The 13,421-nt window shown below is 47.8% G+C and overlaps 1 protein-coding gene across 1 annotated transcript; it reads left to right on the top strand.

The window, feature by feature from the left end:
- The first annotated feature begins 10,377 nt into the window (after positions 1–10,377).
- Positions 10,378–11,616, top strand: PRR30 (proline rich 30). The gene has a single exon (XM_003941569.4). The coding sequence runs from the start codon at positions 10,378–10,380 to the stop codon at positions 11,614–11,616; it is 1,239 nt and encodes a 412-aa protein (XP_003941618.3).
- Positions 11,617–13,421: the final 1,805 nt, after the last annotated feature.

The raw sequence follows: 13,421 nt of genomic DNA, 5'->3' as shown, positions 1-13,421 counted from the left end.
GTCATCTGTGAGTAGAGATAGTTTTACTCCCTCCTTTCCAATTTGGATGTCATTTCTTTTCCTTGCTTACTTGCCTTGCTAGAACTTCCATTGCAACACTGAATAGAAGTGGTAAGAGTCGACATCTTTGATCTCATGGAAAAAAGCATTTTAAGTTTTTCAGCTGCACCATTAAGTATGAAAGACTCCGTCACAAAAAAAAAAAAAAAAAAAAAAAGAGCCGGGCGCGGTGGCTCAAGCCTGTAATCCCAGCACTTTGGGAGGCCGAGGCGGGTGGATCACGAGGTTGAGAGATCGAGACCATCCTGGTGAACATGGTGAAACCCCATCTCTACTAAAAATACAAAAAATTAGCTGGGCATGGTGGCGCGTGCCTGTAATCCCAGCTACTCAGGAGGCTGAGGCAGGAGAATTGCTTGAACCCAGGAGGCGGAGGTTGCGGTGAGCCGAGATCGCGCCATTGCACTCCAGCCTGGGTAACAAGAGCGAAACTCCGTCTCAAAAAAAAAAGAAAAAAAAAAAAAAGAAAAAAAAAAAGAAAGGGAAATCAAGGAGGTAAGAGTTGCCAGCGAAAACATGGGGTAGGGGCAGGGTGGGTGCAGGGTAAAGGGAACTGTTGCCAAGACCTGGGGTCCTGGGCCCACGCATACATGCCCCATGCCAGGGACTGGTTGCCGGAGGCATGGGTCTGGGTTTCAAGAGTCTAGGCTGTGCGATCCAGGGGTTAGTAGCCAGGTGCGGAAGTGGCAGTGCCACTGGCCTGCTGGAATGTCACTCATGGAAGGTGCGTGCTTGCAGGTGCAGCCTGCACAGGTCAGTCTGCCAAGGCAGGAAGAAGTGGGAGAAGGAGAGAAGAAAAGGAAGGAGGAAGACAGTTCCCAGTGAATTCTCCAAAAGGAGCAGAGGGAGCGAGGGAGCCACCGGGAAAAGTCAAAACCAGCTTCCGGGGAGGAAGAAACGGGTTCTGCAGTGTGGAAGAGAAACTGTCACATCAAAAACAAATCACCACTGGAGGAGGCAGCTTCTAGAATGGAAACAGGTGGATACACAGTACCTTTTTGATACATTTGACTGTGGACTCATGGAAACATTTTGCAAAACTTAAAAAAAATTAACTGCAATTCCCAAAATTGATACCTAACAAGAAACTCCATATTATGAACCTTTGAATCTTAACTCAAATGAAGAAACTGAGAACAGCCGGGCGCGGTGGCTCAAGCCTGTAATCCCAGCACTTTGGGAGGCCGAGGTGGGTGGATCACGAGGTCGAGAGATCGAGACCATCCTGGTCAACCTGGTGAAACCCTGTCTCTACTAAAAATACTAAAAATTAGCTGGGCATGGTGGCGCGTGCCTGTAATCCCAGCTACTCAGGAGGCTGAGGCAGGAGAATTGCCTGAACCCAGGAGGCGGAGGTTGCGGTGAGCCGAGATCGCGCCATTGCACTCCAGCCTGGGTAACAAGAGCGAAACTCCATCTCAAAAAAAAAAAAAAAAAAAAAAATCCCTTTTTAGAGATAATTTCAGAAATATTTGCAGATGATATCTGATATCTTGAATTCATTTCCAAATAATTTGAAGGAGAGGGTGGAGATACAGATAAAACATAATGGACTACCATCTAGTAATTATTGAAGCTAGTGGTATGTACAAGGGGTTTCATTACGTTATACTTTCATTTCTACTTTTGCATATGTTTGACATTTTTGAATAACAGAATTATTTTCTTTTTTCTTTCTTTCTTTCTTTCTTTTTTTTTTTTTTTTGTTTTTTTTGGGATGTAGTCTCACTCTACATCTGTCGCCCAGGCTGGAGTGCAGTGGCACTGAGGGAGTAGACCCTTAATCACCCTTAAGCATCTAAGACCATCCCCGCCTTGACTTCCACACGGCATTTCAATAGAAGTAAAGGCTGGCAGACCAGGCACCACCTTAACTGCCTTTCTATAGATCACAGGCCTGGTGTGGAGGAATCTTTCTGGAAGGCATTGTTTTTACTTAAATAAGATCAAACCCCCACCTAAGTAACTACTCCATGGCTTAAGACCCTTTCACATGTATATTCTACAGTTGTAAGCCCAAGACCCTTTCACATGTAATTTCTAGAGTTGCAAGCCATTAAAAGGGCAGGGACTTTCTCTGTGAGCTTGAGCTTGGCTGTTAGGGAGCTATGCCGCCTTGCTCCTGGCTGAATAAATCACCCCTTCCTCCCCAGTTCTGAGTTCCAGAGGTTTGTTTCTCGAAGCCATTCCTGCTTCAGCATGGCTCATTGCAACCTCCACCTCCGGGATTCAAGTGATTCTCCTGCCTCAGCCTCCTAAGTAGCTAGGAATACAGGCCCCCGCCACCACACCTGGCTAATTTTTTGTATTTTTAGTAGAGACAGGGTTTCATCATGTTAGCCAGGATGGTCTTGAGCTCCTGAGCTTGTGATCTGCCTGCCTTGGCCTCCCAAAGCGTTGGGATTACAAGTGTGAGTCACCGCGCCTGGCTAAGAATTATTTTCAGAATGAAAGGAAAAATTGTCTTCAGAATCTATTTACTAGAGATAACTACCAAATTATAAGAATGATAGGGAAGAGGATGTGAAAGAAAAATATAATCTTGGTTCCCTAAACTCACAAACACCTAAGGGAAAGTTAAGCGTGAGAACTGAGACATGCAAATAAACTGCCTTCCTTTTGTTCGCAGATAGCTGTAATTTCACATACTTCATCTTATGTAAAAATGTAGACTTACTGAGTATGTAGATTTACCAAAAATGTAGATTTACTGATTGACGTCCCCCTCCTTTTCACATGTAAAATGTAGATTCACTGAGTATGTAGATTTACTAAAAATGTAGATTTACTCATTTACTGCCCCCTCCTTCTTTTCACATGTAAAATGTATATTCACTGAGCACTAGTCAGAGCTTCTAAAGAATGTAATCGCTTGCCTCATTGCCTACTCATCCTCGTTTTATTTTTTTATTTTTGCCTCCCCTTCTCTGTCTCTCTCTGCCTGTCTCTCTTTCTTTTTTGAGACAAGGTCTTGCTTTGTTTTTTTTTTTTTGAGACGGAGTTTCGCTCTTGTTACCCAGGCTGGAGTGCAATGGCGCGATCTCAGCTCACTGCAACCTCCGCCTCCTGGGTTTCAGGCAATTCTCCTGCCTCAGCCTCCTGAGTAGCTGGGATTACAGGCACGCGCCACCATGCCCAGCTAATTTTTTTGTATTTTTAGTAGAGACGGGGTTTCACCATGTTGACCAGGATGGTCTGAATATCTCGACCTCGTGATCCACCCGCCTTGGCCTCCCAAAGTGCTGGGATTACAGGCTTGAGCCACCGTGCCCGGCAAGGTCTTGCTTTGTTGCCCAGGTCTGGCTTTGTTGTCTGATCTGGGCTCAAGCAATGATCTTGCCTTGGCCTCCCAAAGTGCTGGGATTACAGGTGTGAGCCACAGCACCCGGCCCCTGCTTGCTTTTTCTCTTGTAAATATTGAAGTTCCCCAAACCCACAGGTCCTACTGTGCCCAGGTCTCAGATCCTGCTGTGACTGTGTTTCTTTTCCTCTAGTAGGTCCTCATCTTTGGCAAAATAAACCTCTAATTGATGAGATCTGCTGCCATCACTTTTTGGTTTACAAGAATAAGAATATGCCGGCGCGGTGGCTCAAGCCTGTAATCCCAGCACTTTGGGAGGCTGAGGTCGAGATATTGAGGTCAAGAGATCGAGACCATCCTGGTCAACATGATGAAACCCCGTCTCTACTAAAAATACAAAAAATTAGCTGGGCATGGTGGCGCGTGCCTGTAATCCCAGCTACTCAGGAGGCTGAGGCAGGAGAATTGCCTGAACCCAGGAGGCGGAGTTTGCGGTGAGCCGAGATCGCGCCATTGCACTCCAGCCTGGGTAACAAGAACGAAACTCCGTCTCAAAAAAAAAAAAAAGAATAAGAATATGATGATGAAGACAGTGGCAGACTTTACAAGGACAAATGAGCGAGTCTGTGCACAGAATAGCTCCAAGGAAAAAGACTGAGGTGGCACCTATCAATTAAAATAAAGTTAAGAGTTTTATCAAGGATTCACAATGCATGGGGCATATTTGGCTTTAGTTTTGTTTTAAAATTTTTAGGCCAGGCATGGCGGCTCACCCTTGTAATCACAGCACTTTAGGAGGCCGAGGTGGGTGGATCACTTGAGGTCAGGAGTTCGAGACCAGCCTGACCAACATGGAGAACCCCTGTCTCTATTTAAATTTTTAAAAATGCTTTAATAAAAAAAAAAGAAAAAAGAAAAATTTTAAATAATATTAAATTGAGATGTTGCCCGGGCTGGTCTTGAACTCCTGGGCTCAAACAATCTTGCCTTAACTTCCCAAAGTGCTGGGGTTATAGGCATGAGCCACCCCACCTGGCCTACATTTGGCTTTTGATTCAAACAAATTGGTAAGCATTTATAAGACAATAAGGGATATTTAAACATTGACTAGAAATGTACATTTATTTTAAGTGTGAAAAAAATTGTGCTTATGATTTAAAACAAAAGAATTCAATTTTTTGACTGGGCCTGGTGGCTCATGCCTATAATCCCAGCACTTTGGGAGGCCAAGGTGGGCAGAACACAAGGTAAGGAGATTGAGACCATCCTGACCAACATGGTGAAAACCCTACTCTACTAAAAATACAAATATTAGCTGGGTGTGTTGGCACGTGCCTGTAATCCCAGCTACCCAGGGGGCTGAGGCACGAGAATTAGGAGGCAGAGATTGCAGTGAGCCAAGATCGCACCACTGCACTCCAGCCTGGCGGCAGAGCAAGACTTTGTCTCAAACAAACAAAAAATGTCGGAGTCTTGCTCTGTTACCCAGGCTGCAGTGCAGTGGCATGATCATGGCTCAGTGTAGCCTCAAACTCCTGGGCTCAAGGGATCCTTCCACCTCCCCGTCCTGAGTTGCTGGGATTACAAGTATGATCCACTATGCCCTGCTCAACTGACCTTAAAATAGAGAGATTATCCCAGATTATCTGGCTGGGCCCAGTGTAATCACAAAAGTCCTTAGAAGTTGGAGAGGGAGGCAGAACAGTTCAGAGTCAGAGAGAGATATGACTATGGCTGAATGGTCATGGAGATACAAGGATGCTGGCTTTGAAGCTGTAAGAGGGGGACCACAAACCACCAGAAGATGGAAGAGGCAAGGCTGTGTACTCTCCTTACAGCTTCCAGAAAGGAAGGCAGCCTGCCGACATTTGGATTATTAGCCCAGTGAGACCCATGTTGGACTTTTAATCTAGAGAAGTAAAATAATGAATTTGTGTTGTTTTAAGCCACTAGATATGAGGTAATTTATTATGGGAGCAACAGGAAAGTAATGACACTAGTTAACTCATTTTTTCACAAGAGTGCCAAGAAAATTGTATGGAGGAAGAAATAATTGTTTTGTTTTGTTTTTGAAAGAGGATTTTCTTCTTTGTCACCCAGGCTGGAGTGCAGTGGCACAATCTTGGCTCACTGCATCCTCCAACTCCTTGGCTCAAGCCATCCTCCCACCCCAGCCTCTCAAGTGGCTGGAACTACAGGAATGCATCACAACACCATGTGAATTTCTTTCTTTCTTGTTTTTTGTTTGTTTGTTTTTGTTTTTTTGGTAAGATGGGTTTTACTGTGTTGCCCAAGCTAGTGGAAAAGTCTTTTCAGCAAATGATATTGGGATAACTGGATATCCACATACAAAAGAATTATGTTGAACCTTTACCTCTCACCATATATAAAAATTAGCTGAAAATGGACCGAGTGTGGTGGCACATGCCTGTAATTCCAGCATTTGGGAAGGCCAACGCAGGAGGATCCCTTGAGCTTGGGAGTTCAAGGTGGCAGTGAACTATGATTATAATACTGAACTCCAGCCTGGGTGACAAAGTGAGACACTGCTCCTTAAACAAAACAAAATCCTTCAAAATAGATAATAAACTTAAATGTAAGAGCAAAAACTGTAAAATTCTTAGAAGAAAACATAGAGCAAATCTCTGTGACCTTGGATTAGGCAATGGTTTCTTAGACAAGACACGAAAAACAAGAAAGAAAAGCTAAAACAGGCTGGGCATGGTGGCTCAGGCCTGTAATCCCAGCACTTTGGGAGACAGAGGCTGGTGGATCACCTAAGGTCATGAGACTAGCCTGCCTGACCAACATGGTGAAACCCCCTCTCCACTAAAAATATAAAAATAAAGTAGCCAGGTGGTGGCGGGTGCCTGTGATCCCAGCTACTCGGGAGGCCAAGGCAGGAGAATCGCCTGAACCTGGAAGGCAGAGGTTGCTGTGAGCCAAGATCACACCCTTGCACTCCAGCCTGGGCAACAAGAGTGAAACTGTCAGAGGGGTGGGGAGGGGACGGGAGGGGAGAGGAGGGGAGGGAAGGGGAGCCTGCTGAGGTGGCTCATGCCTATAATTCCAGCACTTTGGGAGGCTGAGGTCGAGACCAGCCTGACCAACATGGAGAAAGCCTGTCTCTACTAAAAGTACAAAATTAGCCAGGCATGGTGGTGCATGCCTGTAATCCCAGCTACTCTGGAGGCTGAGGCAGAAGAATCACTTGAGCCAGGGAGGCGAAAGTTGCTGCGAGCTGAGATCGTGCCATTGCACTCCCGCCTGGGCAACAAGAGCGAAACTATCCATCTCAAAAAAAAAAAAAAAAGATACGTCACAGAAGTTGGCATACAACCCCCCACTGCTAAATATGGTTGGCTTTTAAAAAGATAGGCTAGGCTGGGCGTGGTGGCTCACACCTGTAATCCAAGCACTTTGGAGGCCAAGGCGGGCGTATCACCTGAGGTTGGGAGTTCAAGACCACCAGCCTGACCAATATGGTGAAACCCCATCTTTAAAACAAAATAATTTGTAATTTTTTTTTTTTTTTTTTTTTTTGAGACGGTGTTTCGCTCTTGTTACCCAGGCTGGAGTGCAATGGCGCGATCTCGGCTCACCGCAACCTCCGCCTCCTGGGTTCAGGCAATTCTCCTGCCTCAGCCTCCTGAGTAGCTGGGATTACAGGCACGCACCACCATGCCCAGCTAATTTTTTGTATTTTTAGTAGAGACGGGGTTTCACCATGTTGACCAGGATGGTCTCGATCTCTTGACCTCGTGATCCACCCGCCTCGGCCTCCCAAAATGCTGGGATTACAAGCTTGAGCCACCGCGCCCGGCCAGTTTGTAATATTTTTAATTAAAAAAAAGATAGGCTAAGGATTTGAATATATAATTCTTCAAAGAAGATAAACAAATATCCCTTAGCACATGAAAAGATGCTCAACGTGGCCGGGCGCGGTGGCTCAAGCCTGTAATCCCAGCACTTTGGGAGGCCGAGGCGGGTGGATCACAAGGTCAAGAGATCGAGACCATCCTGGTCAACATGGTGAAACCCCGTCTCTACTAAAAATACAAAAAAAATAGCTGGGCATGGTGGTGCGTGCCTGTAATCCCAGCTACTCAGGAGGCTGAGGCAGGAGAATTGCCTGAACCCAGGAGGCGGAGGTTGCGGTGAGCCGAGATTGCGCCATTGCACTCCAGCCTGGGTAACAAGAGCGAAACTCCATCTCAAAAAAAAAAAAAAAAAAAAAAGATGCTCAACATGATTAGTCATTAGGAAAATGTAAATAAAACCACAATATCATACTGTTTCACACCTACTAGGATTGCTAAAATAAAAAAGACAGGCAACAACATGTGTTGGTAAGGATAAGGAAACATTGGAACCCTTGTACCTCGCTGATGGGATTGAAATTGGTACAGCCAACTTGGAAGACAGTTTGGTAGTTCCTCAAAATATTAAATATAGACTCGTCATGTAACTCAACAATTCTGCTCCTACGTATCTAAAGATAAATGAAACCATATGTCCACATAAAACTTATACAAAAATGTTCATAGCAGCTCTATTCATAATTGCTAAAAAGTAGAAATAACCGGGCTGGGCACAATGGCTCACACCTCTAATCCTAGCACTATGGGAGTTTGAGGCGGGTGGATTACAAGGTCAGGAGTTCAAGAACAATCTGGCCAACATAGTAAAACCCTATCTCTACTAAAAATACAAAAATTAGCCTGGCATTGTGTTGTGTGCCTATAGGCCTAGCTACTCAAGAGGCTGAGGCAGGAGAGTCACTTGAACCCAGGAGGTAGAGGTTGCAGTGAGCTTAGATGGTGCCACTGCACTCCAGCTTGGGTAACAGAGTGAGACGTCATCTCAAAAGAAAAAAAAGGTAGAAAGAACCAAAATGTCCATCAACTAATGAATGGATAAACAAAATATGGTATATCCATACAAAGGAATATTATCTGTCAATAAAAACGAATAAAGCAATGATACATGCTACAACACGAATGAACTTTGCAAACATGCTAACTAAAAGAAGTCAGATGCAAACGACTATATATTGAATAATTCCATTTATATGAAATGTCTAGAATATACAAACCTATAAAAACAGAGTAGATTTGTGGTTTCCAGGGCCTGGGGGAAGAGTGGGGACCAACTGCTAATGGGTACAGGATTTCTTTTTGGGAGAACAAAAATGTTATAAAATTAGATTGTCGAGGTGGTTCTACGACCCTGTGAATGTACTAGAAGACACTGACTTGTACCCTTTAAATGGGTAGATTGTAAGGTATGTGAATTATATCCCAATAAAATAGTTATGAAAACATATGGCTGAGCACAGTGGCTCACTCCTGTAATCCCAGCACTTTGGGAGGCCAAGGCAGGCAGATCACGAGATCAGGAGATCGAGACCATCCTGTCTAACACTGAAATCCCGTCTCTACTAAAAATACAAAAAATTAGCTGGGCATGGTGGCTCACACCTATAGTTCCAGCTACTTGGGAGGCTGAGGCAGGAGAATCGCTTGAACCTGGGTGGCGGAGGTTGCAGTATACTGAGATTGTGCCACTGCACTCCAGCCTGGGCGATAGAGCGAGACTCCGCCTCAAAACAAAACAAAACAACAACAACCAAAAAGCCATATATAATAGGTATATCCCAAAGGGGAGATAGGTGTGGTGCATCAGCTCAGCCCAGACAGGCTGTGTGGATGGGGAGAGCAATAGATGAAGGAGGCGGCTGGAGCTGTAAAGTGTATGGCCCAAGAGTAGAGGGACTTGAAGGAGAAACTGAGTGCACTGAAGAATTTTGTCTGCTTCACAGTTTTATCCAGGGCCAGCCTTTGGATGACCTCTGGAAGAAGGTCCCAGAGCCTAGAGGAGGAGATTCTATGATGTCATCACCTGACCTTTGTGACACAGGCACATGCTGCCAGGGAGAAATCAACTCAGTGAATGGGGCCGCCAGCTCCCATTGGGGGTGGCGACCCTGGTGCCACCCCTTAGACAAAGTCCCAGTCTTCCAGAGGCTTTTACCAGCTGGCCCCATTCCTGCTGCTGCTGGGTATAATAAGCCATCTCCACCTGGGCCAGGGTGAGCTAGAGGACATCAGCAGTAGGGGCGACAAGGGGTCAGAGGAACCAGAGTGGCAGAAAACTGGGATGATTGCAGAACCCCCAAGGCAGGATTAAGAGAACAAAAACCTGTACCGTAGGCCTCCGCCTGGCTGAAGGAAGACGGAGGGCAAAACTCAGGGCTCAGGCAGAAACCCAGGTTAGGGTTAGATGCCGGGAACAAAGAGGTGTAGCCACCATTTGTTGACTCTGCTCCTCTCGCCCAGATCCTCTCAATGCTGAAGTGCCTGTGAAACACAGCCCAGAGGAATCCTCATTGGTAAGAGCTCCCAGCACCAGAACACCTCAATTCCTGTTCCCATCTCAGCCCGTATTCCCCAAACCCCTCCTCCAACTCCATCCTACTCTCCCTTCCTCCTTATTCCTCTCCTCCCTACTTCTCACCTTCCCTGGAGCATTCTGCCAGTTCCTTTGATCCTAAAGGTGACATGGATTTAAAGTCTTGGTGAGTTCAGCCTGGAACTGGGGACATGAGGCAGAGCTGGAAATGGACCAATTCTCCCAATGTCTTGGGCTCTCTCTTTTCTCTCCAGGTCCTATGGGCTTTGTCTTCCTCTTTGCCCCACCAGATAATTGCTGCTGTCCCTCAGCTCCCAAGAGGCAGCTGTGATTCTCCATCCCCGCACATCCCTCATCAACGGCCGACTGCAAAGACTTGAGAAGTCAAGCTGAGTCCCATGCTCCTGCCTGAACACCCAGAGAGCCTGGCGCTGGAGGGCTGGCCTGCCACCAGCACCTGTACCCACACCAGGCTGGAGCCACGCTCTGCACACAGAAGGTGGCCTTAATTTCTGAGGCACAGCTGACCTCAGAGATACTGGTCCTGACTCTGCCGGGTTTCTCATCCCTGGTCTTGTTGCCCAGTCCCTTCTGGATTCAAGGCGATGTTGCCTGGAAACAAGGACCAGGTGCTGCCACAGAACTCAGTGCTCCCTAGGTGCTCCCCTCAGGACCTCTCACAACTTGTGGACTCCTCTCCTCACAACCTACAGCCTCTCTCTCCCCATCAGTCCCTCCCTCCCTCTCACTCACCGTTCTGTTCCACTCAGTTCCATCCCCCGTCCTCACCTCCACCAGCATCCCCCTCTCCTGGCTTCCAATTCGGCTCTTCTGCCTCAAACTCTGACTTAGCTCCACATTCCTACTCTCTCTTTCTCCCAAGTTCCCCCACTCTCTTTCACCAGAATCACCTCTCTCTCTCCTGTCCACGTTCATCCTCTCCCTTGAACCACTGGCTGTACCCCTCTCCTCCTCAGAGCCCCTCCTTCTCTCCCTCCCAGCCCCAGAACCCCTCCCTTCCCCACTCACGGTGCCAGTCTCCTTCCCACCCCGAAGACCTGCCTAACTCCACACTCGCTTCCCCAAGCCCCAGCCTACCTTCTCATAGGCTCCACTCTAACGGGCAGACATGGCACTGGCGTCAGTCCAGGGACAACGGGTCCGGGTCCCCTGGGGTGGTAGAGAGATGCGTGCCAAGCGAGAAGGATCCTGCACAGTTCAGAGACCCAGGGGCCCTGGCCCAGGCCCTGGTGGTCCATCTGGGGCACCGCCGCATCGCACACGACCTGCGGCTACTGCTTTTGCAGCGCCTGTGGCTAGGCAGAGCTGGCCAGGCCCCAGTCGTGGAGTATCCTGTATGCCTGGTGTGCCTCCGGCCCCGCACCCCGTCCTGCCCCATGCCCAAGTACAAGACTGGACCCCGGCTGCTTGCCTTTCCCCAACTACAGCCCTGTGTGCAGGGCCAGGAATCTGGGTCACTCCAAATAGGCATCGGCTTCGGCCTCCGCCTACCTCGAGGCCAGGCCAGGGCCTTGCATCTGCTGCCAGAAGAAAGGCTGAAGGAAGTAGGGCCTCAGGGCGAGGCTACTCAGGCCTGTGGGCATCCATCACGAACATCTCGGCCTCCAGCAGCTCAGGCCTGGGCAGACCCAGCCCCAGGCACATCCACCCAGACCAGGAGCTTCAAGTCTGCAGGCCCTCAACCACCGAACTCCCCACCATGTTTCTCCGGGCCTCTACCTCGGGCACCAAAACAGGCCACTACCTCCCCGAAGCCCAGGCCTGGCCCTGCCCCAAAGAGGCCAGTTTCTCTGGAGCTCATTCTCCAAAAGTCACGAGTCTAGTTCCAGAGCCACGGAGGCTCCCCGGAGCACCCCCTCCAAACGCTACTCTCCCAACCAGGCCCCAGATCTCAGGGAGTCCCCGAGATACCCTGAAGGGCTGGCTGGCTGGAGGTCAGGTGTGTTCTCCTGCCCTGAACCCTGGGAGCCCCTTGTGGAGTCTCCTCTCTCCTGGCTGAAGAGGACCAAGGGCACCAAGGCCCCATTCAGCCTTCTGTGTATCTAATAAAGTTTGGCGCTGTGAAACTTGTGTTTGTGTCCTGCTGAGTCCACAGAATGGGTGGCTATAACTACAGGGGTGCCAGTCCCCAACAAGACCCTTGGTTGGCGGGGAGTTGGTTCATGCCTAAAATCCCAACACATTGGGAAGCTGAAGTAGGATCACTTGAGACCAGGAGTTTCAGACCAGCCTGGGCAACATAGGAAGACCCGGTCTCTCAAAAAAAAAAAAAAAAAAAAAAAAAAAAAAAATATATATATATATATATATATATATAAATCAGCTGAGTGTGGTGAGGTATGCCTGTACTACCAGCTACTCAAGAGGCTGAAATGGGAAGATCACTTAAGTCCAGGAGTTCAAGGTTGTAATGACCTATATCATGCCACTGCACTCCAGCCTGGGTAACAGCAAGACCCTGTCTCAAAAAAAAAACAGAGGCAGGGTGTGGTGGCACACAACTGTAATCCCAGCACTTTGGGAGGCTGAGGTGGACGTTATCACTTGAGGTCAGGAGTTCGAGACCAGCCTGACCAACATGGTGAAACTCCATCTCTACTAAAAACACAAAAATTAGCCAGGTATAGTGGCAGGTGCCTGTAGTTCCAGCTACTCAGGAGGCTGAGGCAGGAGAATTGCTTGAACCCAGGAGGCAGAGGTTGCAGTGAGCCGACATAGCACCAGCCTGGGTGATAGAGCACTCCAGCCTAGGTGACAGAGCAAGACTCTGTTTCAAAAAATAAAGAGGCTGGGCACAGTGGCTCACGCCTGTAATCCCAGCACTTTGGGAGGCCAAGATGGGTGGATCACGAGATCAGGAGTTCGAGACCAGCTTGGACGACATGTTGAAACTCTGTCTCTACTAAAAACACAAAAATTAGCCAGATATAGAGGCAGGTGCCTGTAATCTCAGTTACTCAGGAGGCTGAGGCAGAAGAATCGCTTGAACCCAGAAGGCGGAGGTTGAGTGAGCCAAGATGGCACCACTGCGCTTCAGCCTGGGTGACAGAGAGTCTGTCTCTTAAAATAAATACATAAATAAGAAGAAAGAAAGAAAAAAGACCCTGGAGTATAGTGTCAAAGGAAACAGAAAGGCCAGAAGAGTAGGTGCCATGTATCCAAGGAGGACAAGGGACCCACAAGGCCTGGGGACTTGAGATGTGCAGAGGAAGGCTGGGTGCGGTGGCTCATGCCTATAATTCCAGCACTTTGGGAGGCCAAGGCAGGCAGATCACAAGGTCAGGAGTTCGAGACCAGCCTGGCCAATATGACAAAACCCCATCTCTACAAAAAATACAAAAATTAGCCAGGGATGGTAGCAGGCACGTATAATCCCAGCCACTTGGGAGGCTGAGGCAGGAAAATCACTTGAACCCAGGAAGCAGAGGTTGCAGTCAGCCAAGATTGCATCACTGCAGTACAGCCTGGGCAACAGAGCGAGACTCCATCTCAAACCAAAAAAAAAAAAAAAAAAAAAAAAAAAAAAAAAAAAAAGACGTGCAGAGGGCTGGGCCAGGTCCTTCACACATCTAAATCAACTTGTGGGGGCAGATATTAGTATCCCCAAAGATGCAGACACTGTACCATT

This window comes from Saimiri boliviensis, chromosome 1 (genome assembly GCF_048565385.1).
Source record: "Saimiri boliviensis isolate mSaiBol1 chromosome 1, mSaiBol1.pri, whole genome shotgun sequence".
NCBI classification, from domain to species: domain Eukaryota; kingdom Metazoa; phylum Chordata; class Mammalia; order Primates; family Cebidae; genus Saimiri; species Saimiri boliviensis.
This window is presented reverse-complemented; position numbering and strand designations above follow the sequence as displayed.

Coding starts and splice junctions, on each gene's coding strand:
- PRR30 (XM_003941569.4), top strand. CDS start 10,378: ATGTTGCCTGGAAACAAGGACCAGGTGCTGCCACAGAACTCAGTGCTC.